Source organism: Dipodomys merriami, unplaced genomic scaffold (assembly GCF_024711535.1).
Source record: "Dipodomys merriami isolate MVZ:Mamm:240054 unplaced genomic scaffold, mDipMer1.0.p SCAF_14, whole genome shotgun sequence".
Taxonomy (NCBI): Eukaryota; Metazoa; Chordata; class Mammalia; order Rodentia; family Heteromyidae; genus Dipodomys; species Dipodomys merriami.
The window spans coordinates 2,750,640-2,778,588 of NW_027202715.1; the positions used below are offsets into that span (position 1 = coordinate 2,750,640).

Below are 27,949 nucleotides of genomic sequence, written 5' to 3' on the forward strand. Positions count from 1 at the left end.
AGCTAGAAAAGCAATTCAAGTGAGAAAGGTTCAAGGCCCTGAATTTGAACTCCAATACTACCAAAAAAAAATTTTTTTTTTAAAGACCTGTAAGTCCCTAAGTGATATAATGCCTGGCTACTTTTTGACCTCATCTCTGATACTATCTATGCTCTGTCCTAGCCATTCCTCAAACCTGGAAGGATATTATTACCCTGGGGCTTTTACTTAAGCTCATTTTGTTCTGTCTACAAATCCTTTCCCATGTAGTATCATGGCTTCCCCTGTTATATCCTCAACATATTTGCTTCAATATCATCTTAACAATAAGGTTGACCATCAATATGAAAAAGAAAAATCTGGTTTCATTTTTTTTTCTCCTAGCACTTATAACCACCAGAATATCGTATAAGCAAGCGGCTCCAGTAGAAAACTGAGCAACATCAAGTAATTTTGCTGAGGGATAGCTTTCTGTCTGATGTTATGCTCTTTGCCTGGCTGATCAAGGGATGGATTCTACTACCAAAAGCTCAAACATACCTAGTCACAGTTTTTCCCTTTCATAGTGGCAGAATTTCATGGAATGTTAGAGCTACCTCTAAAGTGGGTAGAGTGTGAATGAGAGCTACAGAGAGATTAAAGTAATCTGATAGTGTAAATGTGGTAATACAGACCTGAAATCCTAGCACTTAGGAAGTTGCAGCAGGCTTTAGTGACAGCGTCTGGCTACTACTGAGATCCTGTCTCAAACAAACAAACAAAAACACAGACCTCATCTGAGTTTCCTTTTTTCCTTTAGTTCACATTCATTATACAACCCATGATATTTAATAATAAATTTGACATTTTGTTATTACTGAAAATGAATCTGACCTACTCTTTTTTTTTCCAAGATAGGGTAGTACAGTTGGTATTTGACAACATACATAATGAACTACATGTTGAACTACATTTACCAGAATGCATATCTACAAGGATTCTGGGAAGTGTGGCAGAAGTAGTATTCCCCCCCCCCCCAAGCACAGTTAATTTAAGCGGGCATAGAGTAAATTACATTTCCCAGAGTGCATCTTTGTGAGGATTCTGGGAGGTGTGGCAGAAGCAGCAATGGTCCCTTGGGGAAGAGAAACATTTTGAACTTGAAAGTTTGGGGTTTCCTGGTTTCTGCTGATTCTTGAATCCAAGAAAGGCTTCCCTAAAAGATTTCAGTGTGAGCAGAGTAAAACAGAAACCTGTTTTCATTCTGAGTTAGGGAGGGCGTTAAAGGGAGGTATAATCAGAACTAGGTAACAGCATTTTACAATTTTAGCTTCATCTCTCTTCTCTCTTCCAGAAATCAGTTTTCAACTTGTGGAGCTATCTCATTAACTAAAGGTAATCATTTTCTGATATGTTTTTTTGAGAGTTGCTTAGAAAAATGTATTTTACTAACTTTTGCCTTAATTTTTTTTTTAATTAAGGGAGGAAAATAAGAATCTTTTGGAAAAAGCAAACGTTTTTCATATAAGGAAAGTCACTGAAACCTTAAGGTCTATTTCCTAGCAGTTGCTCAGCTTTGCATAGTTCCATGTCCCTTTAAGGTCACAGTCATGGAGAGAGAGACTCTCTCAAAAGGGCACTCCCTACACATAAGAGCCAGGCCTCTTTGCAGGGAAAGTTCTCACAAAGACTGGAGCATTACTGTCATGCTTTTGTGCTTTGTAAATGAATCCTTCTGGAAAGATGAACAGGATAAGAAATGAGTATGAAACATTTATTACAGAGGGTTCAGAGAAAAACTTAATCTTAAGTAGGTTGCCTCATCATTCTTAGTTTTTGGTAAAAATATTACCTTTCATTTCTATCAGGCTTTTTACTTGAGAAAACAACATAAATACCCCTCTGTCCACCAACTCCTGAGTCAGCAGGTGACCATAACTCACAATTTGCTATGGTTAATTTAGTAGCAACAGCAACTGGGCAGCCAAATAGTGAGCCACACAGATTAGTTAGTACTTACAACTAAATCAAATAGTTGCTATAGTTCCCCAGATCTGAGAAACTTACAAAGGAATACCCTTTGGCTCACAGAGAATATAGTGAGGTGTTTCTGGGAGCAATGGCTTAGAAATATTCTTATTAATATTCTTATTAGTCCTAGGAACTAGTTATTTTAGGAATAGGATCATGTATTCTCCCTGGACCAGCCTGGACCATGATCTTCCAATTTATGCCTCCCACATAGCTGAGATGATAGGATGTCACCACACCCAGGTGCTGGCTGAAGCAGTGTTTCCATAACTTTTGCTTTACCTAGCTTCAAACCATGATGCTCCCAATCTCTGCCTCTCATAGCTGGGATTACAAGCATGAGCCACAACAGCTAGTTTTTTTTTTTTCTTTTCTTTTTCTTGCTATGTAGCCTGGGCTGGTCTCAAACTCAAGATCCTTCTACCTAAGCTGGGATGGTATGCACTACAATACCTAATTTACTTGCTTATATCTCTTTTTAGATCTGGGGCTTGAACTCAGGGCTTAGGTGCTATCCCTGAGCTTTTTTGCTCAAGGCTAGTACTATAGCACTTGAGCCACAGTTCCACTTCTGGATTTTTTAGTGATTAATTAGAGATAAGAATCTCATGTACTTCACCCCCCATGCCCCACCCCCAGGCTGGCTTTGAACCACTATTCTCAAATCTGAGTAGCTAGGATTACAGGGATGAGCCACTGGTGCCCAACTACTTGCTTATATCATAAAGTGAATATATTGTATATAGTTTTTTTAACCTGTCCTGAAGCTTGAACTGTGGACCTCGGTGCTATCCCTGAGCTTCTTTATGCTCAAGGCTAACACTACCACTTCAGCCACAGACCCACTCCAGTTTTTTGTGTGATTAATTGGAAATAAGAACCTCACAGACTTTCCTGCCATGCTGGCTTTGAACCATGCTCCTCAGATCTTAGCCTCCTGAGTAGCTAGGATTACAGGCACCACCAGCACCTGGCTAACAGTTAAATTTTTAAGTATAGAAATTATTAAAGTAAAAATAAGTACTTTTTTCAATCTTTATATTTCTCTCAAATTAGTCACTGGTTACTTTTGTATTTGTACTTCTAGTCATTTGAAACATATAAATGCATAACTAATTTCTGCATATTGGAATATATATGTACATCTTTTTTTGCCAGTCCTGGGTCTTGAACTCATGGCCTGGGCACTGTCCCTGAGCCTCTATGTGCTCAAGGCTAGCACACAGTGCCACTTCCATATGTCTTTTTTTTTTTTTTTTTGTGGGGTCTAGTCGTGGGGCCTGAACTCTGGGCCTGGGCGCTATCCCTCAGCTCTTCAGCTCAAGGCTAGCGCTCTACCACTTGAGCCACAGTGCCACTTCCAGCTTTTTCTGCTATGTGGTGCTGAGGAATCGAACCCAGGGCCTCAGGCATGCAAGGCAAGTGCTCTACCACTGAGCCACCTTCCCAGCCCCTGTCTTTATATATATATATATATATATATATATATATAAATTAGCTACCAAATATAACTTGATTTTCCCCCTCCAGCTTAAAGTATAGTTGACAAAAGTTGTATATTTATGATGTACAATTTGTTTTCATACATGATACATTATAGAATTAAATCAAGCTACTTATTAGCTCCTTCACCTTGCATACTTGTCTTTTGTGTGTGTGTGCTGGTCCTGGAGCTTGAAATCAGGACCTGGGCACTGTCCTAGAGAGTTTTTGCTTAAGCCTAGTGCTCTACGACTTGGGCCACAGCTCCACTTCCGGCTTTTTCGTAGTTAATTAGAGATAGCAGTTTCACAGACTTTCCTGCCTGGGCTGGCTTTGAACTGTGATCCTGAGATCTTAGCATCCTGAGTAGCTAGGGTTACAGGCATGTGCCACTGGCACCCAGCTACTTGTCATTTTTTTATTGTTGTTAAGACATTTTAGATTTGTTCTTCTACTTCCTTTTTATTGGTTTTAATATTAGGGCTTGAACAAAGGACCTCAAGCTCTCATCATTGTTGCTCATAGTTGTTGCACTATCACTTGAGCCATACCTCCATTCTTCTGGCCATTTTCTTGTTAAATGGAGATAAGAGTCTCCTGGACTTTTTTTTTTTTTTTTTTTTGGGTCCAGTCGTGGGTGCCTGAACTCTGGGCCTGGGCGCTATCCCTCAGCTATTCAGCTCAAGGCTAGAGCTATTCAGCTCTACTACTTGAGCTACAGCACCACTTCCGGCTTTTTTCTTTTTGCTTATGTGGCGCTGAGGAATCGAACCCAGGGTCTCATGCATGCAAGGCAAGCACTCTACCACTGAACCACCTTCCCAGCCCTCTCATGGACTTTTTTGTCTAGGCTGGCCTCAAACTTTAATCCTCCAGGTCTCAGCCTTCTTAACAGCTAGGATTAAAGAATAAACTATCAGTGACCAGTTTAAGACTTATTCTTTTTTCTTTCTTTTTTTTTTTTTGGTGTCAATCATGGGGCTTGAACTCCAGGTGGTTTTCTGGTGGTTAATTGGAGATAAGAGTCTCATGGGAGCCGGGCACCGGTGGCTCACGCCTGTAATCCTAGCTACTCAGGAGGCTGAGATCTGAGAATCGCGGTTCAAAGCCAGCCCGGGCAGGAAAGACCGTGAGACTCCTATCTCCAATAAACCACTAGAAAACCGGAAGTGGCACTGTAGCTCAAGTGGTAGAGTGCTCGCCTTGAGCTGAAGAGCTGAGGGACAGCGCCCAGGCCCAGAGTTCAAGCCCCACGACCGACAAAAAAAAAAAAAAAAAAGTCTCATGGGGACTTTCCTTCCTGGGCTGGCTTTGAACCACAATCCTCAGATCTCAGCTGCCTGAGTAGCTAGTATTGACCCACCAGTGCCTGGCTCTTATTATTTTTTTTTTCTAATCTCCAATAAACCAATCAAAAAACCGGAAGCGGTGCTGTAGCTCAAGCGGTAGAGCACTTGCCTTGAGCTGAAGAGCGCAAGGACAGCGCTCATGCCCAGAGTTCAAGCCCTATGACCAACAAAAAACAAAACAAAAAAAACGTACTGGCAAAAAAATATTTTAAAATGTTAAATATCATCCCTTTCACATAACAATTCCATTTCCAGGAATTTATCTTAGGAAAGAAAGGATATACAAGAATGTTATAATACAGTGAAAAGTATGTATAGTGACAGAGAATTTTAATCAGAATATATCAAATTAAAAAAAAAAAGACTAGGTGGCAAAGGAGAGATGTTGCTTAAATGGTACAAAGTTTCATTTAGGATATATAAGTTCTGGAGACATAGTGTACCACATGGTGACTAGTATAACTGAAAATTACTAAAGGAATGTCTTGGGTTGGGAATGTGGCTTAGTGGTAAGAGTGCTTACCTAGCATGCAAGAAACCCTTAGTTTGATTCCTCAGTACCACATAAACAAAAAAATCCAGAAGTGGTGCTGTGTCTTAAGTGGTAAAATACCAGCCTTGAGCAAATAAACTCAGGCACAGTACCCAGGCCTCAAGTTCAAGCCCCAGGACTAGCATCAAGAGCTGGGCAGGAAGTGAGGCCCTATCTCCAAAATAACTAGCCTATAACAGGGCTGGAGGAATGGCTCAGTGGTAGAGCTCAAACCCCAGCATAGATATGTTTACTTTTCCTGAATTGTATATGAGCTAGGAAAATTAACTGTAAAACATTTTTAACTTATTTCACATAAGTCCTTGGGATTATTAAAACCCATATAGCCAGACTGTTTTTTGTGAAAATCATTTCCTTTCTCCTCCTGCAATTCCATGGGGACAGGGATTTTCATCTTTTATATTTTTTTAATTTCTTAAGAGATCTTGCATAATGTCAGTACTCAATAGGTATTTTGTGGACTCTCATTTGCTAAATATATTTTACCCTTGCCTAGGACATAAGATTGTAGCCAAAACTCTGCAAGGATTAGTCACCAATGACTCATAATTATGCAACCAAGAAGTAGGTCTAAACTTCAGCTGTTCCTTGGTAGGTCAATATTAAAGCTTCCTTCTCTTTGGCATAGTTAAAAAGATGGTTCATTATTTAACTACTGGTTTTCTCATTAATTTCAGTGGAATTTGACAGTTTGACTACTAATGTGAAAGGTATTTTGAATGGGGAAGGAAATAATGATATACAATTTAAAAGGAGCCACTGGGCTGAAGATATAGCTCAGTAGTAGAGTGCCTAGGATGGATGAAGCCTTGGGTTCAATCTCTAGCACCATAAAAAGAAAGCAAAAAACAAAAGGAACCATCTTCTACAAACTGGATTTTCAAATACAGCATTGTTTTTCCTCTTCCACTGAGCTGCAAAAAGAAAAGATCTTGGATTAATGTGAATTTACATAGCTGCCTTTTTTTTTTTTTTTTTTTTTGGTTGGTCGTGGGGCTTGAACTCTGGGCCTGAGCACTGTCCCTGCGCTCTTCAGCTCAAGGCGAGCGCTCTACCTCTTGAACTACAGCGCCACTTTCGGTTGTCTGGTGGTTTATTGGAGATAAGACTTTCACGGACTTTTCTACCTGGGCTAGCTTTGAACTGTGATCCTCAGATCTCAGCCCCCTTGAGTAGCTAGGATTATAGGTGTGAGCCACTGGCACCCGGCGATTTTTTTATGAATTCTTGAGACCTGACACTCATTACTTTGGAGATATCCCACACTTGTTACTTGGTCTCTTAGGATAATGCTAGCTGTTATAACAGGTAAGAGTTCAGCGGTTAATGTGGCGAGGGGTTACAGTGCAGTTGCAGAGTATATGCTTAGCATGTATTAAGGCCCTGGGTTTGACCTCTAGCTCTACTCCTTGCCCCCCCCCAAAAAAAAAAGATTTCTGTATCTTAATATGATAGAAATTTTCTTTTTAATTATTATTTTATGTCTGCAGTGCTGGGAATGGAGCCTAGGGCTTTGTGTATGCTAGGTAAGTGCTCTAGAACTGAGCAACACCCCCCAAAAAAAAACGGGTAGAAGTTTATTTCTCACTCACAAATAATCCAGTGCAGAGGGTGATTTTTCCCCCCATGCATGCGGGAAGGTCCAGACTATTTGTAATGACTCCATGGAGTTTTATGAGTTTGAATGACCCCTTGGGATGGAGAGGATGGAGAAGGGAAACATCAGTTGTTCAGATACATTAGGGCAGAAGAGTAGCCTGCCTTGCAAGTGCAAAGCCCTGAGTTTAAATGAGGAGGGAGGGGGGAAGAAGAGAGGAGGAAAGAGCATAGACATAACAGAGATGTAGGCCTTGGCTTTGCAGTCACCTCCCAATAGCTCGACTACATGAAGGTGGAGCATATATATATATATATATATATTTTTTTTTTTTCTTTTTTTGGGTCCGGTCTTGGGGCCTGAACTCTGGGCCTGGGCGCTGTCCCTCAGCTCTTCAGCTCCTCAAGGTTAGCGCTCTACCACTTGAGCCACAGCGCCACTTCCGGCTTTTTTTTCTTTTTGCTTAATGTGGTACTGAGGAATCGAACCCAGGGCCTCAGGCATGCAAGGCAAGCGCTCTACCACTGGGCCACCTTCCCAGCCCTATATATATATTTTTATTTTTTTTTTTAACTTTTTTTTTTTTTTTGGGTCCGGTCGTGGGGCCTGAACTCTGGGCCTGGGCGCTGTCCCTCAGCTCTTCAACTCAAGGCTAGCGCTCTACCACTTGAGCCACAGCGCAACTTCCGGCTTTTTTCTTTTTGCTTATGTGGTGCAGAGGAATCGAACCCAGGGCCTCAGGCATGCAAGGCAAGTGTTCTACCACTGAGCCATCTTCCCAGCCCTATATATATATTTTTAATGTTAGCTTATTCTCACAATCTACTAGCTTAATGGAACAGGTTTCAGTTTTGTAGATTAAGGAAGCAGTATGGAGAATTTGATATTTATAGTTAGTTAGTGGTAGAAGCCAGATCATCTGACTCCTATTTAGTTTCCCTTTCCTTAGTATTGCAAAGTGATTTTATCCTGACTTAAAATATAATTTTCTTAGTGACTCATTACTTTAAAATGCATAGTATAAATCTTTTTTTTTTATACTCCTCTTTCTTTCAGGGACCTGACAATGTCTTTATACTGTAGAATTGCTTTCAAGAGAAAATCTTTTTGGTGCTATAGGCTACTGTCAAGCTATGTCACAAAGACACGGTGAGTTCTGACCAACCTGAGCTCTAATTATTCTATTTAGTTTTTTAAAAAATTAAATCCCCTATTGAGCATTGAAGATCTATGATAAAATTGCCCATTAGCTAGGTGCTGGTGGCTCATGCCTGTAATCCTAGCTACTCAGGAGGCTGAGATCTGAGGACTGCAGTTCAGACCCAGACAGGGCAGGAAAGTCTCTGAGACTCCTATCTCCAATTAACCAGGAAACCAGAAGTGGCACTATAGCTCAAAATGAAAAAGCTCAGCAACAGTGCCCTGGCACTGAGTTCAAGCCCCATAATAAAAATTAAAAAAAAAAATTGTCCATGATAATGTTCTTTTGGAATGAATTTTTTTCAACTGAAATTTAAATTGAAAAATTTCTAAACAAACTTCTTTCCAATAATACCTAAAATACCTATAATGTAACATTCTTTTTTTTTCTCTTTTGGGTCTGGTTGTGGGGCCTGAACTCTGGGCCTGGGCGCTGTCCCTCAGCTCTTCAGCTCAAGGCTAGCACTCTACCCCTTCAGCCACAGTGCCACTTCCAGCTTTTTTCATTTTGCTTATGTGGTGCTGAGGAATTGAACCCAGGGCCTCATGGATGCAAGGCAAGCGCTCTACCACTGAGCCACCTTCCCAGCCCAATGTAACATTCTTGAATACAAATTCTACTTGAATAAAACTTTAAATAAAAAATTTGACTTAAGTTCTATTTAAATAAAGCTTCATCAGACTTGGCAGGGTAGCTTATACCTGTTATTTAAGCTATTTGGGAGGTAGAGAGAGAAGCCCAAGGGGCAACAAAAGTTAGTGAAGATCTGTCTCAAAAAAAAGTTTAGTGTGGTAGGTAGTTCATGCCTATAATCTCAGCTATGTGGGAAGCCAACATAGGAGGCTGGAAATTTGAGGTCAGCATTGGGCAAAGCATAAGATACTATCTGAAAAATAACCAAAGTAAGAAGAACTGGGATTATGGTTCAAGCAGTACCATGCTTGCCTAGAAAACAGAAGGACCTTAGTTCAAGCCCTACTATGCTGCCAGTAGAGATAAGACTTTTCTTTTTGCCAGTCCTGGGTCTTCAACTCAGGGTCTGGGCTCTGTCTCTGAGTCGAAGGCTAGCGCTCTATCACTATGAGCCACAGAGCCACTTCTGGCTTTTTCTATTTATGTGGTACTAAGGAATTGAACCCAGGGCTTCATGCATGCTAGGCATGCTACCACTAAGCCACATTCTCAACCCAGAGATAAGACTGTCTTTTCCACTATAAGTATCTTTACTGCCTAAATAGTGAATAGTACCTAGAACATAGTAGACACTGAAATATTGTTAAATGAATGAATAGTAAAGGAGAAATTAAATTAAGTAGAACAATAAACACATAAAAAAACTATATTAAAAAACTATATCGAATAGTTTCATGAAGTTTCTTAAAAGTAATGTGGAAGGCCTGGGAAGGTGGCTCAGTGGCAGAGTACTTGCTTGCCTTGTATGCATGAAGCCCTGGGTTCAATTCCTCAGCACCACATAAGCAGAAAAAGCTGGAAGTGGCACTGTGGCTCAAGGGGTAGAGCGCTAGCCTTGAGCTGAAGAGCTGAGGGACAGCGCCCAGGCAAAGAGTTCAGGCCCCACGACCAGCCAAAAAAAAAAAAAAAGTAATGTGGATAATTGCTAAACCTTCCCTCCCCTAAAAGAAACAAACTTCAGTGAAAGGTAGAAGAAAATAAAATTACAAGAGCATAGGAAGACGATAAAGAGCTGTGTGTTAGCCTGAAGAAATATGAAATCTGTAAATGTGAAATCACTAGCCTGCTCTCAGATTTAGTTTACATTTGTAACATGTCTAGTGTGGCCTAGGAACTCTCAACACAAGGAATAAAGAGTGTGGTAATCCTGGACGAGTCATCCCCAGAAAAACTTCCAGATGCAAATGTAATCCTTAGAGGAGTCTAGATACACAACCAGGCTTCCCAAGCAGAAAGACTCCCAATCTTAAGTGTTCAGACCAAAATGCACAGGGTCATTATCATAAAATCCTTCCTGAGCAAGAGTGAACCAACAACTGAATTGCAGAATTTGTTTAAGATATTATTGGACATTTATTATTTTTGTTTGTCTGTCTGTCGTGGGGCTTGAACTCTGGGCCTGGGCGCTGTCCTTGCGCTCTTCAGCTCAAGGCGATGAGCGCTCTACTGCTTGAGCCACAGGGCCACTTCTGGTTTTCTGGTGGTTTACTGGAGATAAGAGTGAGCCACCGATGTCCCGCTATTTTTTTTTTTTTTTTTGGTCCGGTCGTGGGGCCTGGGCACTGTCCCTCAGCTCTTCAGCTCAAGGCTAGCACTCTACCACTTGAGCCATAGCGCCACTTCCAGCTTTTTTGTTTTTGCTCATGTGGTGCTGAGGAATCGAACTCAGGGTCTCATGCATGCAACGCAAGCGCTCTACCACTGAACCACCTTCCCAGCCCCAACGACGTCCCGCTATTATTGGACATTTAGATTGCTGTGCTTCTCAGCTTGAGACTCTAAGAACAATAATAACATTACAGAGTCTAAAAGTATCTAAACTGATTAAGCATATTTGAAATGAATCAAAATCATAAGTCTATCAACTAATATATATATATATATATATATTTTTTTTATTGTTGGTTGTGGGGCTTGAACTCTGGGATTGAATGCTACAGCGCCACTTCCGGTTTTCTAGTGGTTTATTGAAGATCAGAGTCTCACGGTCTTTCCTTCCCGGGCTGGCTTTGAACCACGATTCTCAGATCTCAGCCTCCTGAGTAGCTAGGATAACAGGAGTGAGCCACCAGCACCCAGCTTCAACTAATATTTTATGATGTAAAAATGTTTAAGGAAAAAAGGTCACAAAGGCAGAAGCTTGGCTTATTCTAAACATATACTATATATACACTGTATTACATAGGCATATAAATATACCTAGGTATGACACAACTGATGACACATAAGATGATAACTTGGAGAACTTTAACTGTAAATGGTGATTATTTCTGCTTAGAGGCATTGTTAGTGATTTTTTTGTTTTTAAAAAATTTATTATTGGGGCTGGGAAGGTGTCTCAGTGGTAGAGCACTTGCCTTGCATGCATGAGGCCCTGGGTTCAATTCCTCAGCATCACATAAGCAAAAAGAAAAAAGCCAGAAGTGGTGCTGTGGCTCAAGTGGTAGAGTGCTAGCCTTGAGCTGAAGAGCCGAGGGACAGTGCCCAGGCCCAGAGTTCAGGTTCCATCACCGGACTCAAACATTAAAAAAAAAAAAAAAGATTATTGATAGTCAGGTGCTGGTGGCTCATGCCTATAATACTAGTTACTCAGGAGGCTGAGATCTGAAGTCAAAGCCACCCCAGCAGGAAGTCTATAAGATTCTTATCTGCAATTAACCACTAAAAGTGGAGATGTGTCTCAAGTGGTGGAGCACTAGCCTTGAATAAAAAAGCTCAGAGAGCACCCAGGCCCTGAGTTCAAAGATTGGTATATACAATTTATATTGCCTGACTTTATTTTAAGAATTGCTATTCTTCCTGTTATAATAATAAAAATATTGCCAAAGTTTAAAAATCATCTAAATATTTTTATCCTTGAAAATTTTGGTTCCATGCTATTATAACTAAAGGGAGAAAAAAAATTCCTCATTGAGGGAGAGGGTAAAGGACTTGGGGATCTCATTGTCAGTTCAGATGAGGCCCTGGGTTTAAGACCTTAACCCAGGTATTCTGGTAGGGTTTTGTTTTTTTTTTTTTTGGTCGAATATGGGGCTTGAACTCAGGCCCTAAGCACTGTCCCTGAGCTCTTGTTCAACGCTAGTGATCTGCCACGTAGAGGCACAGCACCACTTCTGGTTTTCTGATGGTTAATTGGAGATAAGAGTCTCATGGGGATTTTTCTGTCCAGGTTGGCTTTGAATCATGATCCTCAGATCTCAGCCTCCTGAGTAGCTAGGATTTCAACCCAGCTGTTTTAGGGTTTTGATAGGTCAAATGGTTATTAATGGGGCTTGAATTCTAGGCCTGCATGCTGACACTCAGCTCTTCAGCTCAAGGCGAGCACTGTACCACTTGAGCCACAGCACCACTTCCTGTTTTCTGGTGGTTAATTGGAGATAAAAACCTCAGTTTCCTGCCCAGGCTGGCTTTGAACTGCAATCCTCAAATCTCGGTCTCCAGAATAGCTAGGACTACAGGTGTGAGCCACCGCCAACTTACCTTTATTATTTTAACTTGGTCAGCCTATGTGATCAATGATCCCTTTCAGTCCTGATAGATAAGGGTGGTAGTTATCGCTCCTGGATTGACTAAGAGCTACTGAAGGTGTGCCATGAACTCTGCACTCATGAAGAGTGCCTCCATCCCTAGGCTATCTGTCTGATGTTTTCGTCATTATACTTGTTTTTCTTTCACTCCACTACCTGTAATTTCTTGCCTAATAGTGTAGTATTGGCAAAATACCTTGAAGTTCAATATTTACCACCCTTGAAGTTCAAGTCGATAAATTTTTTATTTATTTTTTGTCGGCCATAGGGCTTGAACTCTGAGTCTGGGTGCTGTTCCTCAGCTCTTGAGCTTAAGGCGAGCGCTCTACCACTTCAGCCACCTTCCCAACCCCATCAATAAATGTTTATTGAATTGAGCCACGACTGACATGCAGAGGTTGGAAAGGCAGATGCTGCCCTAAAGAAGGTCATAGTCAGCCAGGCACTGGTGGCTCATGCCTGTAATCCTAGCTACTCAGGAGGCTGAGATCTGAGAATCGCGGTTCAAAGCCAGCCCGGGCAGGAAAGACCGTGAGACTCCTATCTCCAATAAACCACCAGAAAACCGGAAGTGGCGCTGTAGCTTCAAGTGGTAGAGTGCTAGCATTGAGCTGAAGAGCTGAGGGATGGCGCCCAGACCCAGAGTTCAAGATTATAGTCTTTCAGGGAAGGGAACAGACTTAAATACACAACTATGGGCAAGCTGTGTAGTAGAAGGGGGAATGAACAAAGGCCTGAAGCCACCTCAAATCCTTTTTTGGAACAATTAAGATGTAAATAGATAAAGGAATTAACTATACTGGAAGAAGGATGCAGGAGAATTCTCAAAAAATGAGTGTATCCAAATAACTAAGCCTGGTCTTATGAACTAATATTTTCCCAAATATAGGTATTTATTTGAACTGAAGGAAGATGATGATGCTTGCAAAAAAGCCCAGCAGACAGGAGCATTTTACCTCTTCCATAGCCTGGCGCCTTTACTTCGGACAGCAGAACATCAATACCTGGTCCCCCGGCTTAGCCTATTAGGTAAGCTCAGAGCATACAGGTGGCCACCTCAGCCTGTGCCCACAAGCTAAATCCTGACCATATTGAATCTCCCCCAAATATCTTTGAACCTTAGAGTCTAGTTTTCTCAGATTTCTCAGCTTCTGAGTCTCAAACTAATAATTGCTTCTGCCAATTAAGTTTAGTACTGTATGAACCATAGTTGCCCCATCAGTAAAATTGCTATCTAAACTGGATTTGGCTGCCTGGTTTGTAAATAAAATTTTTATTGGCAGGTGGGAATGTGGCTTAGTAGTAGAGTGCTTGTCTAGCATGCATGAAGCCCTGGGTTCCATTCCTCAGTACCACAGAAACAGAAAAAGCCAAAAGTGGCACTGTGGCTCAAGTGGTAGCGTGCTAGCCTTGAGCAAGAGAACTCAGGGACAGTGCCCAGGCCCTGAGGTCAAGCCCCAGGACTGGGGAAAAAAAAACAAAAAACTATTGGCACACAGCCCTACTTATTGGTTTATATTGTCTCTTCAATGACAGTTGGGTGATTTTAACCAACACTGGATTACTCACAAGAATTAACAAAATTAGTATCCCTTTATAGAGAAAATTTGCCAACTTGGGCCTTAGTGAAGTTGCAGTTACATAGTGTAAGATTTGTATCCTAATTTAATTTTTACTAGGGTATTAAAATTTACAATAAATTAATTTGAGGACTTCCTAGTTTATATAATTATTGGTCTAAGTCATTGGGACTTGCTATTTATTTATTTTGAGATGGGTCCTCTTGGCCTCAATCTCCTTTGGCTAGTACTACAAGCTGGAATTTGACATTCAAATATTAGCTTTCAGTTTTATATTGATATGTAAGTACAGTTAGTCACCATATACTAACTTCTAAATCCTCTGCCGGTGAATTTCTTCATGGGTCACATGTTGGAGTACTTGGACGGGAAGTTTCCAGTAATGCAGAAGAATACAAGAACTTCGTTAGAAAATGAAAACATCATGTAGAGATTTAGCAATATTATATTGTATAATGAGCAAATAAATGAGTCCTTGATGCACAGGCTTTTTCTCTACATAGCAATTCCTTTTCACAGACCAGGATCTCAAGTGAGTATTCCACTCTGGTTTACCAAAGCAACACATTCTAGAAGCTAATTATAGAGCTAGACTTGTCTCTAGTATTTTAAGTGTAATACTTCTCTTTTTCAATGCCCTTACAAATTAACTATCATGTATATTATGAACAAGACTTACGTTAAGTCTATCAAACAATCAGAGTAATCACAGATACACAGAATTCCTTCTTTGATATCTGATAAGAAAGCAGAGTTGGGCTGGGAAGGTGGCTCAGTGGTAGAGCGCTTGCTTTCCATGCATGAGGGCTTGGGTTCAATTCCTCAGGACCACATAAGCAAAAAGAAAAAAGCCGGAAGTGGTGCTGTGGCTCAAGTGGTAGAGCGCTAGCCTTGAGCTGAAGACTGAGGGACAGCGCCCAGGCCCAGACAGAGTTCAGACCCCACGACCGGACCCCCCCACCCTTGCAAAAAAAAAAAAAAATAAGAAAAGAAAAAAAAAAAGCAGAGGCCTGACTGCTGGTGACTGCACAACTACCAGCACCAGGGCAGGGAGAATAATGTCTATTTTTAGGCTGGAATAAAAAACTATCACTGTTGTCATCTACCTAGAGTTGCAGATTTCCATTCGTGTGTGTGTGTGTGTGTGTGTGTGTGTGTGTGTGCGCGTGTGTGTGTGTGTGTGTAAGAGAGAGAGAGAGAGAGATTTTAACTCAGGGTCTGGGCACTGAGTTAACTCAAGGCTTGAGCCACTGCTCCACTTCTGGCTTGCTTTTGGTGGTTTCTACCTAAATTGGCTTCTCAGCCTCTGAGTAGTTTAGGATTACAGGTGTGAGCCACCAATGCCCAGCCAGCTCAGATCTCCATTCTTAAATAGACAATGATGTGTGCCCAGTGTGAAACAAGAAACTAGTCAATTACTCATAGCCTGATGACCAGAGATGATGATTTTGTGTCTGCGCCTGTACCTTTAAACAAGATATCCAGTATCAAAGGAGTTAAAAGGAGACAACCCAAAGCTCATGAATAATTTCCAGAAAGAAGACATCTTACTGCAAGAGAAAAAACAAACAAAACTAAAACTAAAAAAAGGGGGCTGCTTTGGAAAACAAGATCGCTCAGAGAGGCTTAGAGGTTGCTATATCTTTGTATCAAGGAACTGCCAGTCACCAATCATGTGCACAAGTCTCCAGACAAAAGTATTGAAAGCCATGGCAACAATAGAAAAACGAGTAAGCTTCCTCGTATATCTAATTGCAGCATTGTCAGTGATGGTTTAGATTTGGACAAGATAATGGTGGAAAATGATGACCTTGGTGTTCAAGGGAAAAGAAAAAGAAGTGCCTAAAGCTGTGACAGTTCAACAGAGGAATCTGCTCTGTGATAGAACAGTATTAATGATATCAAGACAGAATCACAGGAAATGATAAAGGAATCATGGTTTGAAGATCATACTGACACTGTTGATTTAGGTGAAGCTCATCAACACATTGGAGAGAATCTTTACATTATTCTGGCTGGCATCAACTGAACCAACCAAAAGTGGAACCACCACACATGATGTCTTTTCTGAGATGTCAAGTATGAAGACTATTTTTGTCCCCAAAAGGTGAAGATTCTGAGGATGATTCTGACTTTGATGAGAATGAAGATGTCACTGTGACAAAAGGTAAAGAAATTAAAAAGAAAGAAGGCAAAATCCCCACTAGAAAATAAGCAAGGTAAATTCAAATGTTTTGGTGATATAGGTAGAGTCTGCTCCAGGTGCCATCAAATTGAAGTCTGAGCCCATACCTGAGAAACATGTTCATTCTTCATAGGCTACCAACAAACCAGCACAAATATGTAGTCCTTCACCTGAAGGCAGTCCCACCAGTGGCTTCTGGAAACAGAAGTGTATTAAGTGACCTAAGCAGAGCCTCTGCCTTGGCTTGTCCCAATTAGGAAGAGTTAAGTCTTTGTATCTAAGTGCTACTGGAAGCCTCGTATGGTAGCAATGAGCAAATTACAGTCTGAGTGAATTACAGTTCTCAGGCTGGTAGATTTGGGTTTACAGTTGAAGATGGTATTGAAAATAAAGGGACATTTAACATATCCCATTTATGACCTCTACCTGTTTCATAAACTTCAGAAAGAGGACCATTTGTAAGCATCATCTCTCCTGTCATTACTTCTAAAGAAAGAGCATTTTTTTTTGGGGGGGGGGGTCCGGTAGTGGGGCCTGAACTCTGGGCCTGGGCGCTGTCCCTCAGCTCTTCAGCTCAAGGCTAGCGCTCTACCACTTGAGCCACAGCGCCACTTCCGGCTTTTTTCTTTTTGCTTATGTGGTGCTGAGGAATCAAACTCAGGGCCTCGAGCATGCAAGGCAAGCGCTCTACCACTGAGCCACCTTCCCAGGCCAAGAGCATATTTTTTATTTATTTGTTTTTCCCTATAGTATGAGTCATCATTAGGTGGTTGTGAGCTTGGCATGAGGAAGTCCTTGTCAGGAACTGTTCTTTTTTAGCCACATGATGCTCCTTCCTAGCTTATAATAGTTTATCTCACTCAGCTTGAGTTTCTCTGCCAAAGGGAATGAATTGATTTCTTCTCCTCCAGGAGACATCTTTTGTAAGCGCCTAAAGTTTCATTGCTAGTTTTTTTTTTGGTTGGTTGTAGGGCCTGGATTCTGGGCCTGGGCGCTATCCCTCAGCTCTTCAGCTCAAGGCTAGCACACTACTATTTGAGCCACAGTGCCACTTCCGACTTTTTTTTCTGCTTATGTGGTGCTGAGGAATTGAACCCAGGGCCTTATGCATAGAAGGCAAGCACTCTACCACTGAGCCACCTTCCCAGCCTATCATTGCTAGTTTTGTTAAAAGGATTTTGTGTATGTGTATTTGTGCCTGTCCTGGGGCTTGAATGTAGGGGTCCTGACCCTTAGAGCTCAGCACTTCTGAGCTACACTAGCTCCTGGCTTCAAAGGATGTTTTGTATTTTAGCCAAATCTTTTTAGAGAAAGAATTCAGAATTATTAAAATTACTAATATTAAAATGATTATTGTACTACATCTTATGTCCCTCTACTTGGAAATAGGTGGCTATTATATGGCAAATAAAATGTAATGACATGTATAAACTCATTATCAGAGCCTTTAAATGAAAGTGAAAAAGTTAAAGAAAAAAAAAAAAAGCAAAGACCAAGCGAGTCTAAGTGATTAGACCAAAACTACACAGTTACTACAGTAAAGTAAGCTACAGGGAAGTTACTTTAAGCCAAGTACAGTTGGCCTCCATATCCTTGGGTTCAACTATGGATCAAAAATAATGGGGAAAAATGACATCTGTACTAAATATGAATAGACTTTTATTCTTGTCTTTATTCCCTAAACAACGTAGCATGATATTACTGTTCGTGTAGGTAAAGTAATAGTTTATTTACATTCATAAGGAATTTGAGTATCTGAATATTTTGGTATCTAGAGTGTTCTGTAATGATTATTCCACAGAAGCTGAGGGACAGCTGTATAAGCAAAACTGTACTATTTCCTCAAAGTATGGCAGTGATGGTGTTATTGAAATCCTGTTTTCTTTTTCCTAGAGTTGGAAAGTCTCCTGGGTAAGTTTGGACAGGATGCACAAGTAATAGAAGATTCTGTGCTGATTGGATGTTCTGATCAGCATGAAGCTTGGTTTGCTCTGGACCTCGGTCTGAATAGCTCATCTTCCATGTATGGTACATAATATTATTCATAATGGGCACTTCTCAGTAATTATAGATTTTGGGATTTCATATAATAGCACTTTTAAGAAAATCCAACTGTTGGGCCTCTGTGGCTCACGCCTGTAATCCTAGCTACTCAGGAGGCTGAGATCTGAGGATCATGGTTCAAAACCAGCCTGGGCAGAAACATCCTTGAGACTCTTACCTCCAATTAACCACCAGAAAACTGGAAATGGTGCTGTGGCTCAAGTGGTAGAGTACTCACCTTGAGCTGAAGAGCTAAGGGACAGCACCCAAACCCAGAATTCAAGCCCCATGACCAACAACAACAACAAAAAAAAAATAGAAAGAAGGAAAGAAAGGAAGGAGGAAGGAAGGAAGGAAAATTATGGCATCATTTCTCTTATCAATACAGAAGGTTCTAAGGTCTGCATTTGGGAACCACTTTGCTTAGGTTCATGGGTCCTGTCATGCTTTCCTTCTCTCCAAGGTTTGGGTATAAATGTCATGATGCTGCAATGAGGTTTAGCTAGCTTAGAGATCCCATTTCATCTCTTTTCTAAGAAGTCTGTGGCTAGTACAAATCAGCTTGTTGTCCTAAAGATCTTGAGAAACCTTATGCTGTTACCCAAAATGGCCTAAAAATGACCTGGTGCTTATTTAAAAAAAAAAGTCTGGGCCTCATTTCATGTTTGCTTCCTTAGAATCTTTGGGTAGACACTTGGGAACTTGTTTTTTGTTGTGTTTTTTTTTTTTTTTTTTAAGGTATTTTGTTTTAAGCACTGTGATTTGAACTTGGGGCCTATGCACTCACTTGGCTCTTACTCATCTGGAAGTGTACCACTAGCACTTAAGCTATGCCTCCAGCGCTGCTTTTTTTGTTTAATGATTTTTTATTGAGATTAGGTGATTACATATATTTCACAGTATTGTGGAATAGTGATATTTAAAGTCACAAACATATTTTAACCTTGCAAATTGTCATTATCATGGTCTATAATGTTTGTGAATTCTGAGCTTTGACAATACAACTATTTCTTCCACATCAGGTGATATCTACATTTCTTTCCTTTTGCTTAGTTTAAGCTGTTCCCTTTTTCCCTCTCATTCCCTCCCTCCGATCGCTGCCTTTGAGTTTCTTAGTTCATTTTCCTCAATGTCCAGTCTAGCACTGCTTTTTGATGATTTTCTTGGAGCTGGAACCTCATGAACTTTTCTGCTCAGGTTGGTTTCAAACCTTGTTCCTCCATATCTCAGCCTCCTGATTAGCTTAGATTAGAGGTGTAAGCCCCGGGTGCTGTGCAAGAATCTGTGTTCTTTCCATATCCCAGTTGAGTCTTAGTAGGTAAGTTTGGGACTAGAGATAGGCTCAGAGGCAAAATCTGACATTTGTTTAGTTTCATTCTATTTTTAATTTTCTAGCCTCCATACCAAAACCTGAAATGGAGACAGAGCTCAGAGGGTCTTTTGTTGAACTGAGGAAGGCTTTATTTAAGCTGAATTCAATGGATTCCTCCTTGCTATTCACGGTAGAGTCTTATTTCTCATTTCTGTAAGGAGTTTAATAAAATATGTATATAGTTAAGCCCAAGCATTTGATTTCATGACATTATTGACATTTGATTTTGTCTTTTTTTTTTTTGTCAGTTGTGGGGCCTGAACTCTGGGCCTGGGTGTGGTCCCTCAGCTCTTCAGCTCAAGGCTAGCGCTCACCACTTGAGACACAGCTCCACTACTGGCTTTTTCTGCTTATGTGGTGCTGAGGAATCAAACCTAGGGCCTTATGCATGCAAGGCAAGCACGCTACCACTGAGCCACCTTCCCAGCCCTTGATTTCGTCTTCTGTAGACCACAGTCCTTCCTATAAACCTTTGTGGGACAATATGCTGTAGGAAGATTGCTTATTCTTCTTTGTTCTAGCCTTGCTTTTGGTAGAGCTACTGTTTTCTCAAAAGAACATGAAGTTCTGGGCTGGGAAGGTGGCTTAGTGGTAGAGTGCTTGCCTTGTATGCATGAAGCCCTGGATTTGATTCCTCATAAGCAGAAAAAGCCAGAAGTGGCACTGTGGCTCAAGTGGTAGGGTGATAGTGTTGAGCAAAAGAAGCTCAAGGATAGTGCCCAGGTCCTGGGTTCAAGCCTTAGGACTGGCAAAAAAACAAAAAACAAAAAACAAAAAAACATGCAGTTCTATGGCAATAGGATCTTGCAGTCTCATAAACATTTACAATGACCCACACCATGACATAAATCATAGCTATTGTATGAAAACTAATTTTACATTGCTTTAATGCCTTGTCCTTGCAAATTTAGATTTTGCTTGTTTTTTTTTTTTTTTTGCTTTTCTTTTTTGGTGGTGGTTTTGTGGACTGAACTCAGGGCCTTATATGCTTCCTAAGTTCTCCAACACTTGAGCCACACCCCCAAGCCTTTTGCTTTTAGATTGCTTAATAAAGAGGATCTTGCTGATTTATGCTTGGGCTGGCTAAGAACCATGATCTTGTCTCTGCCAACTGGTATGGACTATTATGCCTGGTCCCTGCTATGATGTTGTGATTTTAAATTAAAGAGAAACCTCTAAACACTTTTCCCTGCCCTCTCTCCCTCCCCCAAATAATTCCTGCTTCACTAAAGACGAATACTGTAAGATATGCACATTTGCTCTAAGGCAAATGTTTTTTTTATGCTGGATCATAAATCTTTTACTTTACATATTTTGTTTTAATCAACTCATATTTTAAAATGCTTTCTTCAGAATGAGGATGTTGCTCAGTGTTAGAACATTTGCCTAATTTGTGCATGACAGCACAAAAAAAGCCAATCTCAGAAATGAAAAAGAAACAAGTAACATGATTCCTTTTTAGATTTCTGGTGCTAGGGGAATATGTTAATAACCACTTAAAGTAAGTAAGCTGGAAAAGGGCTGGCATTTCCCTAGAAGTTATTCAAGATACTAGGCCCAGTACCATTATGGATGAACCTATTTTCTCTAAATGAAGTGAGAGCCATCTTTGCATTTCTAGGCTCAGGCTCTTCTCCGTTGGCATGACAATCATCAGTTCTGCAGCAGAAGTGGGCAGCCCACCAAGAAGAATATGGCCGGCAGCAAGCGTGTGTGCCCTTCTAATAAGATCATCTATTATCCACAGGTAAACAGTGCTTTAAGAAAACACAAGTCTCTGTCCTGGGGAAGAAGACCTGTACAATCAAAAGGCTTCCCCAATTACCCATTCTTTCTGCTTGTTAACAGGACCCAAGTGCCAGTGTCTCAGTTTTCATTCTCCTTTCCTAGATGGCTCCTGTGGTGATCATTCTTGTGTCAGATGGGTCTCGATGTCTGCTTGCTCGCCAGAGTTCCTTTCCCAAGGGATTATATTCTGCCCTGGCAGGTTTTTGTGATATAGGTAAGTTTAGGGGATAAACAGGTGATCATGGAGAACAGAAACCCTATTTAAAGTGGTGCTGTGGCTCAAGTGGTAGAGCGCTTGCCTTGAGATGAAGAGCGGAGGGACAGCGCCTAAGCCCAGAGTTCAAGCTCCACGACCGACCAAAAAAAAAAAAAAAAGCCTATTTAATAGTAGGTACTTGTTCCGTCATAGTGCTCAGGCATTCTTTCCTATCTTGCCTTCTAGCATTAAAACTTTCTAGTATTAAATTAGACACATTCTCACACACAGTATAGATGGAACAGTCCTACCACTTAACTACAATTTTTTTCTACATTAACTTTATTACATGTGTTGCTGGTCAGTTTATCTTATTTTTTGATGTATAGGTTACAAACTTTAGAAGACTCCTCCCTAAATATTTCAGTATGCAGAATATTAACTAGAACTTCATATTTATTTGTAGGGCTTTGGTTCTTCATCTGTTGTGGTAAGGCTTACTAACAATGAAAAGGAGACTTGTTCTAAAGCTGAAGGCAGCAGTAGCTTCACCCACTGCTATACTTACATTAGAATTAATCTAGTAGGCTTTGCACTGCAGTCCAATATCAAACTTCAGACCTGCATCCTATTGTTGGAAAGGCTAGATTTAGGGCACTTTCAAAAGCATTTCATTGAGACTTCAGAGCCCGTTTTATACTCCTTCACAAATGAGCTACTTTGATACAGTGTGATATATAAACTTTCTGCACCACGGCTGTCCTGATTTAATTTGCTTGCAGGTGAGTGTATAGAAGATGCTGTCCGTCGCGAAGTTGCAGAAGAGGTGGGACTGGAGTTGGAAAGCCTCCAGTACTCTGCATCCCAGCACTGGCCCTTTCCTAATAGCTCTCTCATGATTGCTTGTCATGCAACTGTGAAACCAGGGCACACAGAAGTAGGTTCCTATGTTTTTATTATGTTTTGACTATTTCCTTTGCTTTATCCAATCTGCTGGTCAGCAAGTAGTTTTTGAGCACTCTTCTAGTATACAGCATTGTCTAGATTACACAGAGATGTAGAAGATATGATTTATTCCAAGGAATCTGCAATCTAGTAAACAAATCACCAGGAAGCTGGCACATATCTCAGTCATGAGACAGTTTCAATTTCTTTTTAACCACTTTTTATTGAGGTCTAATTAACATAAAAAGGCTGTATACATTAATATGTATACTGCTAAATGAGTTTGGAGATAAGTATGTACAGGTGAACCATCTGTTTTCATCCCTTCTTTTGATAAGAACAGTTATCTTAAAACCTATCTATCCTTTGAGCAAATCTTAATGTATTTGTAAAGTTGGATTTTTATTTATTTATTTATTTATTTAGTGTGTGTGTGTGGTACTGAGACTTGAACTCAGGGCCTGAGTGCTGTCCACTAGCTTTCCGCTCAAAGATCGAAATCTACTACTTAACCTCTGGCTTTTTGGTGGTTATTTGAAGATGAGCCTCCTTTCCCCCACATCTCTGCCAGCATCTGCTGTCCTTTGTTTTCTGTTCTTGTTCAAGATCTTTCTATGTAGCCCAGGCTGGCCTTGAACTCACACTATGTAGTCCTAGTCTCAAACTGGTGATAATGCTGTCTCAGCCTCCCAAATGCTGGGATTACAGGTATGCACAATGACTGGCTTCATCTGCTTCGTTTTTTGATAACAGCCGTTCAGGTTTTGTGGTTTCACTTTACATTTCCCTCATGATTAAGATGTTGAACTTTTAAAAAACCAATGATCCTTTCATTTCTTTAGAGAAATATCCAGGTATTTTGTCCATTCTTTTTTCCTGTAGTGTTGGGGGTTGAACCAAGACCTCATGAATACTAAGCAAGCCCTATTTTTAGCCCCTTGCACATTTTTAAATTGGGGTAGTTTCTTAGATAGTCAGGTAAAAGTTTGGATATTAATCCCTCATCAGATTTATGGTCTGCAAATATTTTCTCTCTTTTCATAGAGCACTTTTTCATTTTATTTCCTTATGTAGGCAGAAGCTTTTTCTTTGGTGTAATCTTGTCTATTTTTATGTTTGTAGCCTGTGTTTTGGTGTCATAGCTAAAAAAATCAGCTTAATCCTTATTTTTGCTTCTAAGAGGTTTATGGTTTCAAGTTTTACACTGTCTTTAATATACTTTGAATTGATCTTTGGTGTGATGGAGTCCAATTTCATTTTTTGTATGTGAATATTCAGTTGTCTCTACAGTATTTATATGAGACAATTTATCTTACCCCTTCAGCTGGTAATATTACCTTACATAGAGTAAGTATATATGTTTATCAATTGCCTTTTGTTTTTATTTTTATAATACTGTGGTTTGAACTCAGGGCCTTGTGTTTGTTAGGCACTCTACCACTTGAGCCACACCCTCAGCTTTTTGGGGGACAGAGTCTCACATGTATGCCCAAATCCTATTTACACTTCCATGTAACTGGGATGACAGGCACAACATGACATCCAAGTTATTGGTTGAGGGCTGGGAAGGTGGCTCTGTGGTAAAGCGCTTGCCTTGCATGCTTGAGGCCTTGGGTTCGATTCCTCAGCACCCAAAAGCAAAAAAACAAGCTGGAAGTGGTGCTGTGGCTCAAGTGGTAGAGCGCTAGCCTTGAGCTGAAGAGCTGAGGGGCAGCGCCCAGGCTCAGAGTTCAGGCCCACGACGGGACCCAAAATAAAAACCAAAACCAAGTTACTGGTTGAGGTAGACATCTCTCTTTCTGCCTCCCGGTCCTCAAATCTTGATATTCTCCCTATGAGCTAGAATTACAGGTGTGAGCCACCATACTGACCACATATACCAAATTTAATGACTGGCTTTGGGATTGGTTTTAGAGCTCAAGATCAGGATACTGGGGACTAGTAATAAAAAAAATTACAGGAATTTTAGTTGAAAAGGACTTTGATGTTGTCTTTTCCTAGCCTCATCTTGTTAATCTGTAGGATCTCTGATGGATAGCTGTGGTCATCGCATGCCAAAGTCTATTCTATGATTTTTAATTGTTTTCCTTCTTTGTAATACTAGGGCCTCACATTTGCCATACTGGCTTGAAATTACTAAGCTATGCTTCCAGCCTGGTTTCACTGATTATTTTTGAGATAAGTTCTCACTTCCCACAATGTCTGGGCTGTAAGTAGCCTACTTTTAGCCTTGCCATTGTTCCTGGGATCACAGGCTAATGTGTTCTCCCTCTGTGGAGATAAGAGTCTTGTAGGCTTCTCTGTCCAGGCTGGCCTGGTACTGCAATCCTCTCAATCTATTTCCCATGTAGCTTAGGGTAATAAGCATAGACTACTGTGCCCACTACTGTGATCTTGTGAATTTTTATGCCCAAACTAGCTTTGAAATGCAATCCTTCCATTCTCAGTTTTCAAAATAGTAAGACTGTGAGCTACTAGCATCCAGTGATGACTTAAATATTGAATCACTTTTAAGCTCTCTGTGGCCAGTTTGCATTACTTTGCTCCTTGCGAAGGAGAGATTATCATTTGACCATCATTAACTCTGACCAAAGAATAACAATAAACAAAGAGTAACATTTTTTTTGGGGGGGGGGGTCCTGTCGTGGGGCCTGAACTCTGGGCTTGGGCGCTGTCCCTCAGCTCTTCAGTTTAAGGCTAGCGCTCTATCACTTGAGCCACAGCACTTCCGACTTTTTTCTTTTTGCTTATGTGGTGCTGAGGAATTGAACCCAGGGCCTCAGGCATGCAAGGCAAGTGCTCTACCACTGAGCCACCACCTTCCCAGCCCCAAAGAGTAATATTTTTAAATGTTATGATAAACAGAGTCACAAAGAAAAATGAGTATAATTTATCCATCTTAAAATGTTAGTATTTATACTTCCAGATATTTTTGCCCCTTTGATATTGGGGATTGAACCCTGGTCACATGCATAAGTATATGTGGTACTACTAAGCTACACCCGTGGCCTATACTTACAGAATTTTAAAAAAAAAAATCAATGTGCCTAATTCCCTTACCTTTTTTTTGTTTTTTGTCGGTTGTGAGGCCTGAACTATGGGCCTGCGCGCTGTCCCTCAGCTCTTCAGCTCAAGGCTAGCACTCTACCACTTGAGCCACAGCCCCACTTCTGGCCTTTTCTGCTTATGTGGTGCTGAGGAATCAAACCCAGGGTCTCATGCGTACAAGGCAAGCACTCTACCACTGAGCCAACTTCCCAGGCCCTCTCTTTTGTTTCTGGGCAATATCTAGAACAGATTTTCACCTTGCCTGTAGATGCTACATGTTATATATATTTTTTTCTTTCTTTTTTTTTTGTCAGTCATGGGACTTGAACTCAGGACCGGGGCGTTGTTCCTGAGCTCTTTCCCTCAAGGCTAGCACTCTACCACTTTGGGCCACAGCTCCACTTCGTTTTCTGGTGGTTAATTGGAGATAAAAGTCTTATAGTTTTATAAAAGTACAAAATTGAAACTGAGCCACTGAACTGCAAGAAAAGAAAAGAAAGACTCTCACAGCCTTTCCTGCATTTGAACTATGATTCTTAGATCTCTGCCTCCTGAGTAGCTAGGATTATAGGTGGGAGCCACCAGTGCCTGGCACCAAGTATATTCTAAGGCTGCCTAGTTATAGTAGCCATTTTCCCATATTTGGCTTTAATACTTAAATTTTTATAGTTCCTAACCTTACATTCTTTTGTTCTTTATGTCTTTTAGATCCAGGTGAACTTGAGAGAACTGGAGGCAGCTGCCTGGTTCAGTCATGATGAGGTGGTCACAGCACTGAGGGGAGAGGGCCCCTATATTCAGCAACAGAACAAGACTTCCCCATTCTCTTTGCCCCCTAAGTTAGCCATTGCCCACCACCTGATTAAGGAATGGGTGGAAAAACAGGACTGTTCTTCCCTACCTGCTTAGCCCAGATCAGGATGTCTAGATTCTTCCTGGGTATGGCTGAAGGGCACACCTTCAGAGGTCCTTTGTAAAGGAGAGGTAAAAAGCAGCAGCAGGCCAATCTCATAATTAGGCAGTGGTGAAGGTAAACTCAAGGAAAGATACCTCTGTCAGCAATGCCAGCATAAGACATTCCTATGAACATGCAGTAAGAATGGCAGTATAAGTCAGGTATGGTAGCATGCACCTGTAGTCACAGCTACTTGGAAAGCTGGGTATGAAGAGTGCTTGAGCCCAGGAGTTTGGGACCAACATGGGCAACATAGCAAGAACTTCCTCTTTAAGCAAAACAAAAAAAAACTAGATGTGATGGTACATACCTATAATCCCAGCACTTGGGAGGCCCTGTTGGTTTCTAGTTCCAGGCCAGCCAAGGTTACATAGTAAGAAAACAAAACAGCAACAAAAAAGCTAAAGAGAAAAAGCTGTTTACTGTGTCAACCATCAAAATCAGAGTAAGAGTGGAGATTAGTTTCAATGTATGCCCTTCGTAATCCACTTTCTCCAAGACCTTAGAAGCAAACATCTGGTTTGTCTCTTGTTAATGCTGTTTATTAACCACCAAAACATGCCTGGAGTAATTACGGTTAAGATGTTTATCTTCACATGGAAAATAGATAACCAACCTGAAGCCACTAATCAGTTACAAAACCAGGAAAAATATTGTAACATTTTAATTTGTGAACAGGTATGTTCTTGTACCTAGTAGTTAAATAAGAGAATTTTTTGTTGATTTTTTTTCCTCTAGTGTTGGGAATGGAATCCAGAGCCTTATGCATGCTATGCAAGTGCTCTGCCCCTGAGCTACATCCCCAAAGTTTTTCTTTAAGTTGTCTGAAGGGATGAAGAAAGAGGGAGTTTGAGTCTTCCTCAAAATGCTCTTGCAGTAAATGGGAGGCAGTGAGGTTCTGTTGATGTGGCAGAGTGCCTAACTAGCAGGCGTAAGGACTATCATCCAAAAACTCCAGTAGTATCCAAAAGAACAATAAAAAAAAACCAAAAAGATTATTTTGTGTTCTCAGCTCTATTATTTGCTCAGTTTGTGACCCATGTAAAAGACTATCACTTTGCCATCTGTATTTGCGTAAGGACTATCATCCAAAAACTCCAGTAGTATCCAAAAGAACAATAAAAAAAAACCAAAAAGATTATTTTGTGTTCTCAGCTCTATTATTTGCTCAGTTTGTGACCCATGTAAAAGACTATCACTTTGCCATCTGTATTTCCCTAAACTTGTACCACTTCTCCTGCCATCCTATACCAGTCTTAAGGAAGGAGACCTGTCTGGGGGACTGTCTACACTTTCTGTTCAGATTTTTCTTTCTGTCCTATGAATCCAGGAAATTTTAGAAAGTGAGATTGGGGGCTAGGAAGGTAGCTCAGTGGTAGAATGCTTGCCTCCCATGCACAAAGACCTGGGTCCAATTCCTCAGCACCACATAAACAGAAAAAGCCA

General features: G+C 40.8%; 2 protein-coding genes across 11 annotated transcripts in view; one reads left to right on the forward strand and one right to left on the reverse strand.

Annotated features, from left to right (window-relative positions):
- The window catches only part of LOC138825890 (prolyl 4-hydroxylase subunit alpha-1), a 138,785-nt gene that overhangs the window by 79,488 nt on the left and 31,348 nt on the right, over positions 1-27,949 (reverse strand). The window lies entirely within an intron of this gene.
- On the forward strand, positions 1,025-27,702 carry Nudt13 (nudix hydrolase 13). 2 transcript variants are annotated; one of them, XM_070020553.1, is made up of 11 exons: positions 1,025-1,189; positions 1,313-1,353; positions 5,870-5,964; positions 8,027-8,119; positions 13,281-13,420; positions 18,050-18,184; positions 19,595-19,701; positions 21,193-21,318; positions 21,462-21,573; positions 22,338-22,492; positions 26,257-27,702. In XM_070020553.1, the coding sequence occupies exons 4-11, from the start codon at positions 8,037-8,039 to the stop codon at positions 26,455-26,457; spliced, it is 1,059 nt and encodes a 352-aa protein (XP_069876654.1). In that variant the 5' UTR covers positions 1,025-1,189; positions 1,313-1,353; positions 5,870-5,964; positions 8,027-8,036; the 3' UTR covers positions 26,458-27,702. The 2 variants fall into 2 exon arrangements, with proteins under 2 accessions (XP_069876654.1, XP_069876653.1); XM_070020552.1 differs by lacking the exon at positions 5,870-5,964 and having other exon boundaries at positions 1,029-1,189.

Coding starts and splice junctions, on each gene's coding strand:
- Nudt13 (XM_070020553.1), top strand. CDS start 8,037: ATGTCTTTATACTGTAGAATTGCTTTCAAGAGAAAATCTTTTTGGTGC. Junction 18,185..19,594: donor TAGCTCATCTTCCATGTATG/GTACATAATATT, acceptor TTAATTTTCTAG/CCTCCATACCAAAACCTGAA. Junction 19,702..21,192: donor ATTCCTCCTTGCTATTCACG/GTAGAGTCTTAT, acceptor TTGCATTTCTAG/GCTCAGGCTCTTCTCCGTTG.